At 40.3% G+C, this 7500-nt stretch overlaps 1 protein-coding gene across 1 annotated transcript in view; it reads left to right on the plus strand.

The window, feature by feature from the left end:
* LOC139765856 (glutamate receptor 1-like) overlaps positions 1-7500 on the plus strand; it is a 1264866-nt gene that overhangs the window by 699381 nt on the left and 557985 nt on the right. Inside the window, 1 exon segment of the mRNA XM_071693701.1 lies at positions 4900-5029. Within this exon segment, the coding sequence (XP_071549802.1) occupies positions 4900-5029 (130 nt within the window).

Raw genomic sequence — 7500 nt, forward strand, 5'->3', positions numbered from 1 at the left:
GTGGATTTACAGAAGGATATATGATGTCATCATGGCTCTTTAAATCTGTATATGGACGGGATGGTGAGGAAGGTAAGTGTGAGAGAGTGGAGAGGCTGGGCTGCTCACAATTGAGGGTTGGGTGCATGGGAGATGAGTCACTTGCTCTTTGCTGATGACACAGTTCTGGTGGCAGATTCGAGTGAGAAAGTGCAGATGCTGGTGTCTGAGTTTGGGAAAGTGTGTCAGATTAGAAAGCTCAAGAGTTACTGAGAGGTTCGTAAGGTTCTCGGGTTTAGCAAGGGAGAGAGAGAGAGACAGTTTGGTGTGTAAGTTTGAATGGAGAAAACCTGGAGGACTTGGAATGTTGTAGATACTTGGGGAATGGACACGACCTGGCAGGGAATGGAAGAGTGGGAGCTGAGGTAAGGTATAGGGTGGGTGACGGGAGTAAGGTCCTCCTGGGTGAAATAAGGATTGTGTAGTGAGAGAGATCACTGTCTTTGATGGCAAAAATGGGATATATTTGGTGGTAGCCCCAATGGTAGTGTATGGAGGCGAGAAGTGAGCACTGGATAAGACTGTATGGAGGAAGGTGGATGGGTTACAAATGAAATGTCTGAGGACAAGTGTGGTGTGAGGAGGGGTTCATCTAGTAAGAAATGACTATTAGGGTAAGAGAGATGTGTGGTAGGAAGAAGCGTATGGTTGAGAGACCTGAAGAGGGTGTTGCTGAAATGGTTTCGTTGGAGAGGTTGATCTAAGAGAGGCTGAATAAGAGGGTATATGTTTCAGAAATGGAGGGAATAAGGAGCAGACTGACGACGAGATGGTGGCCTGACATACGTATACTTAGAATGATCGAGGTTTGAGTATGCAGGAAGGTGTGAGGCATGCATGGGTCGGGGCGAATTGGATCGATATATTATACAGGGATCTGTGTGCTGTTCATCGGCTGAACCAGGGCTTATAGAGCGGTCATGGGTAACCAGGAAGAGGTTTGTAGGACATGGCTGTTCATAGGGAGGCACAGTCTGGCTTCCTTTATACATGTTTCAGGTATAGAGATTAGATACGAGCAAATGAGGCCATTATTTCCTCAGCTCTTGGCGTGATCTCAGTACATACCCGACGGCGAAGAAGTATGATATATGTGAAAGGCATCACCATCACTTGTGGCCCATAACACTTCCCTGGGGAAATCACATTTTGTTTTAAAAAACAGAAATAGCAATGTAGAGCTCCCCCTAGACTCTGATAGTTAAATGGAAGACACTGTTAGAGGAATGGCCTCCATATGGGAAACGGTAGTAAATTCCTTCGATGTGAGAGTGTGATATATGAATCAAACTGCGAGAGATAGGGCAAGGGGAGGAGAAGAGTAAATGGAAATATCAGTGGAAATACAGTCCAGGGGAGAGGCGTTTGAGGTGGGTACACAGACCTGGGAAATATGAGGTAGAGGTGATAGAAAAAGTTAGTGAGGAAGGGCCTTAGGGCTTGGTGATAGTAAAACGATAAGGAACAGATGGATTGGGAGGAACAGTGGTTATGGAAGTGGAATGGGAATTGAGGAAGTAAATGACCATTGGACTGAGACATAGGAAGGGAACAACAGGGTGTGGGGAGGAGGTGAAGATAGGCGAATTATAGAGGAGGGAGGTCTAAGTTTATGGCACGGAAGAAACAATATATATATATATATATATATATATATATATATATATATATATATATATATATATATATATATATATATACAATTTTTCTTGTCTGAATTGAAATTTAAATTTGCATTTGGTATTTTCTTTGTTCAAGCTCCATTTCATCGTGGAAGTATCCAGCACATATAAGCGAATTATACGATTTGGAAATGAATTTTGAAAAACTGAGGTATTATTATTTTTTTTTTCTCTGAGTAGTCCCATGAGCGAATTATTAACGTTCTAGATAAAAATGATGATAAAAAAAAAATGCTTTAAAACCATCGTATTTGTAGAGTATCTGAATTATTGGCCAATAGACTAATACTTCCAGCACAGGGTAGATAGACGTATGAAAAGGCATTTGTTAACGTGGGCGAACTAGATTACTCTCTCTCTCTCTCTCTCTCTCTCTCTCTCTCTCTCTCTCTCTCTCTCTCTCTCTCTCTCTCTATTCTCCCTTGCCTGTCGCCTCTTAACATCAGACTCTCTTTAACATTAGGTATATATATATATATATATATATTCATACATAAGAGCCTGTGGTGTTTCTGTCCGCTGGAGACATGTAAACTAACGCATGCGTCTTGGCTTTTGCGAGTGGCGTAACACACGGTGCCACTGCGTTAAATGCGTATGCGTTCGTCCCAAGAGTCCGCCATGACGGATATTTGTAACGTAAAATGCAGACGCCAACAGGTTAGTAAAACGCTGTTTTCTCTCTCTCTCTCTCTCTCTCTCTCTCTCTCTCTCTCTCTCTCTAATCCCCCCTCCACCGCTTTTCCTTTATTCCTTCTCCTCCTATAAATTTTTTTTCCTCCTTTTTCGAAGGGTTTTATCGTCAGTTTTTCTATATATGTATTTTTTTTTATTGTCTTTGCCTTTAACCATTTTCTTTTTTATTTTTTCTTAATTCTTTTTAAGCCTTTGTTTCTCTTCCTTCTCGCACACACACACACACACACACATATAAATATAGGAGTTCAAGAGATAGTCTCTTACGAACAAGGAACTCTCTCCCTGTAATACACACACACACACACACACACACACACACACACACACACACACACACACACACACACACACTGACACACACACAAGTATACAAGCAAGCACACACCAGTGTTTACTCAAACAGAGAAGCACACGAACTCATATAAGCAAGCACACACTCACACACACACACACACACACACACACACACACACACACTGACACACACACAAGTATACAAGCAAGCACACACCAGCGTTTACTAAACAGAAGCACACGAACTCATACAAGCAAGCACACACACACACACACACACACACACACACACACACACACACACACACACACACACACACACGCACACACACATACCCATACGTGTGTGTATTTTTGTGTGTGTATATATATGTTCAATTACGTCTTTGTTTTAATCTATATGCACAATACTGACAGAGAGTTTTACATTGGCGAGACCTGACCTTATAAGGTTCATGTCAGCCGAGATATTGCTTTTCATATTTTTGGTCTTTTGTATTTTGTTCACCTTTATAGTTTCATTATATAATTTATATCATTTCTCACTCTGGTACAATGAAAGTAAACTTGTACATGTTTTCTGACTTTTTAATGTGTCTTACTGTGGCTTCTAGCTGTTGTATTTTTACGTTTTTTTTTTCCATTTGACTTGTTCTCTGTCGACGTCATCAGAATGGTTGAAAGAAAATGGAAGGTTAGGTCAGGTTAGATTAGATTAGATTACATAATGTTAGGTTAGGTTAGGTTTGGTTGGATTATATTAGGATTAGGTTAGGTAAGGTTAGGTTAGGTTTGGTTGGATTATATTAGGATTAGGGTAGATTAGATTAGGTTAGGTTAGGATAGTTTAGGTTGGATTAGATTAGGATTAGGTTAGATTAGATTAAGTTAGGTTAGATTAGGTTTGGTTAGATTAGATTAGGTTAGGTTAGATTAGGTTAGGTTAGGTTAGGTTAGGTTAGGTCTCGCATATTGATGGCCAGTTAACCTCCCACTTGGCTATCTTTCTTACATTCCTTTGGACCTTCTCTATTATTTCTTTAAACCTCCCCAAGTCCACCGACCAAACTTGAGAAGCATAGTCAAGATTTGGCCTGAAATACGACTCAAGTGGTTTAAGGGGCGACGTAAAATGGAAGTCATTATATTTGCCAGCATATCTCTCCGTTCGCTTCACGTTCAGACAGACACAGCCAGTCTCTTTCCAGGATTTGATAATCTTCCAGTTCATGTGTTGATGACTCTCTCTCTCTCTCTCTCTCTCTCTCTCTCTCTCTCTCTCTCTCTCTCTCTCTCTCTCTCCCTCCCTCCCTCCCTCCCTCCCTCCCTCCCTCACTTTCTCCATCTAGACTAGTGATCTCGTTAGATCTAATCCCTTGATCTGCCATCCACGGGGTAACGCATTACTCCTTACGTGCCACCCACGGGGTAACGCATTACTCCTTCCTTAAGTGCCACCCACGGGGTAACGCAATACCCCTTCCTTACGTGCCACCCACGGGGTAACGCGTTACTCTTTCCTTAAGTGCCACCCACGGGGTAACGCAATACTCCTTCCTTACGTGTTTTTCAAAAACGAGTATGTTCGTTCTTGAGGGGTTGGGGACGCCTGCCTCTCCCCCCCTCCCCTAGCCACTGCATTCACCCCATCTCGTAAAGTAACTGTTTCCAGTGTCCTCTCCGTCTGTGTGTGTGTGTGTGTGTGTGTGTGTCTGATTCATAGAGGGGGCGCCCCCCACCTTCTCTTTCTCCGTTTTTGTTATATACCTTTTTGAGTTTCAGTTTTGTTTTGAACTTCCTGTTTCCCTTTTAATCATCTGAAGTTTACTGTATATATTTTTTTTTTATTATACTTTGTCGCTGTCTCCCGCGTTTGAAGTTTACTGTTTGTTAACTATTGATTGTATTGGATTTATGACGTGAAATAGGCGCATATTCGGACACACACACACACACACACACACACACACACACACACACACACACATTGAAAATCACAACAATAAAACTGTTTTCTGAATAAATAAAATCTAAGAATCTACAGGAAGTTTAAAACCATAAATTGTATTTTGAGAAAAGTAAAAGAAGGTTTTTTTTTTTCAGATTAATCCTTTCATGTTTTCTTTTTTTTTCTTTTTTTTTTTTGTACTGAAAAGCTAAAAGGAATTTCTCTCTCATATTGCAGGTTCCGAACCCATCGTCCGGTTTGATGGATTACGCCACTAGCATGAGGCCAGAGTACCACCAAGCGATTATCGACCTCATCCACTACTATCATTGGGACCATATTATCTACCTGTACGACTCGCATGATGGTGAGTGTGGAGCTCTGGTTTGGTGTCTCATAGAATATATGTTCACACACACACTTGCCTCACTTGTTACTCGAATCTCCAGTTCGATGTTTCGATTCTCCTGTCCGATGTTCATTTGTGGCATCTATACTTCACCCAACACTATTATGGTAGACGGGGTTTAATTGGCCACGTAGATGCAGTGTCTTTCGTCTATACTGTTATGTCACTATTGTCGTTTTATTCGTATATATATTTTTTTAGAGTTTGATTAGTGGTCACAAATGGAGGCTCTCAAATTTATGAATTTGTAATTAGCAATCAGTGGTCACGAATTGAGGTTTAGCCTTACGTAGGAAATGATGGATTGGTATTCAATGTTTGTCACTCGTTCTACAAAGAAGAATTCCCCCTCTTTTTTCTTTTTTTTTTACTTTTTTCAAAGTAAGTTTTATTTCTGGGAGTTTGGGAAATCTTGTGCTTGGGAGATGATTTCCAAAGTCGAGCTGTGGGAGGGTAGAAACAGACGTTGAAACTGGTTATTCTTAGTTGATAAATCTTAGATACAGTTTCTTATAGTAGAGGTACATGAGAGAGAGAGAGAGAGAGAGAGAGAGAGAGAGAGAGAGAGAGAGAGAGAGAGAGAGAGAGAGTTAGGGAGGGTGTAAGCGTGTCTGTTTGCATTCAGTTTTTGAACACTAGTGGTCTGACCCATGAGTATGATGATGTGGCCTGTGACCCAATCCTGAAGAATTAGGTCAGAGGTCAAGGCCATCATACCCCACGTCGAGGTCAGGGAATCGTTCCCTGACCACGTCATATTCCCTGGTCCGAACCACCGCGTCGCCCCCTGTATATCATATATTTCACCGAGGAAAACGTATTTTTCTATTTTGTCTTTTGACTGCAAAACTTTATGTAGGTTTCTATGGACGATGGAGGTTTTTGACTATTGTTCTAAAAGTCTGTAAAATGATATAATGAACTTTGTATAGGTGTTCTAAGGTCATAAGTTATGAAAGTTTAGATAAAATTGTGGATTGTTTCTCTATAGATATAATTCTTAGAGAAGATACTTTCTCATACTCCTCTTGTGATCACAACTTCCCTAGTTGTACCTCGTAAAGGAGAGAGGAGGTTATAAGTAGACATTGTAGCCACAAAGACCCTGAAATATTATATTCAGAAGGTAATAGTGGTGTGGAGGATAGTGTTTTGCCTTGAGAAGGTAATTCACAAGTTTTTGTATATCATGTGGAATGTGGTAATTACATTGTGGTAATGGAAAGTGGGTAAAAGAGTTTAGGATAAACTTATTGGTGAAATTGTAAAAGTGTTTGCCAATGGTGTTTCAAAGTAGCTTTGTGTTTTGATGGAACTGAGTTTTACCTACACACACACACACACACACACACACACACACACACACACACGCCTCATGTCCAAGTTCAAGCCATGATTTTCCTTTCCTTTTGGTAGTGGACTGTGAGAGGCTTAATACTTTAAGGATTATGTATTTGTTCTGAAGTTTGCGCTGCAGTCGCAGTCTCTCTCTCTCTCTCTCTCTCTCTCTCTCTCTCTCTCTCTCTGATATGTATATCCTGGAATGGTATCAGTGAGAGAGAGAGACTTTCCTCACAATTGTGGGAAGCTGTAGTGAAAACCACTTTTCTTTAAGCTTCCTTCATATTTTTCACTCCATAAGACGTTAATGGATCACTTGAATTTCTTTTTAACAGATTCGTGGTTTCTTGCTTAGTGCCTTTTATACACTTAGTTGAAAAAACCTATTCGCAATGAGGAGATGTATTAGATTCATTTCTATCTAGAAGTGGAAAACTCATTTATAATGTTGGAGAAACATTTTTTGTACGAGTGATCAACGACAAAGCATTTTCGACTTTAATGTCAACATTGCCTGTAATGCTGGTCAACATGAAAAGCAATAAATACGATTTTTGGTTTTTTGTACTGCTAACTTTGATGGCCTTTGAATTGATCTCGATGGGCCATTTTGGGAGGATATTCTCAAAGAACACGACACGAACGGAGCTTGGGAAACTACTTTACGATATTTCTTTTTTTATGAAGATTTTGAACTTGCTACCCTCTCGTGTCTTTCCCAGTAATTATGACCTGGTACAATTGGAAAGAGAGGTTTTTTCCCCATTCTCCAAAAGTGGCAAATACTTTCCCTTATCTTTTATTTTTCCCTTGTCATAATCCCCCTCTTATGTTACCATTTCATCCCGGCCTTGATGTAGATAGACTCTTAACCGTGACTGGCGCACTTGAACATAAAAAAAAAAAACACAGTAATTAATAAACACGAGAATATTGTTTTTTTTATATATGTAAATGCTCGAACCGGGTTAGTCTGAAACGAGGGCGTGTGAGAGACGAGAACACTAGTAATTTATTCACTTGTACACTTTTATACAACAGCTTGAGTGTTCATAAATTTGGCAAACATAGCCCCACACTCCGGCAAT

Source organism: Panulirus ornatus, chromosome 56, assembly GCF_036320965.1.
Source record: "Panulirus ornatus isolate Po-2019 chromosome 56, ASM3632096v1, whole genome shotgun sequence".
Lineage (NCBI taxonomy): Eukaryota > Metazoa > Arthropoda > Malacostraca > Decapoda > Palinuridae > Panulirus > Panulirus ornatus.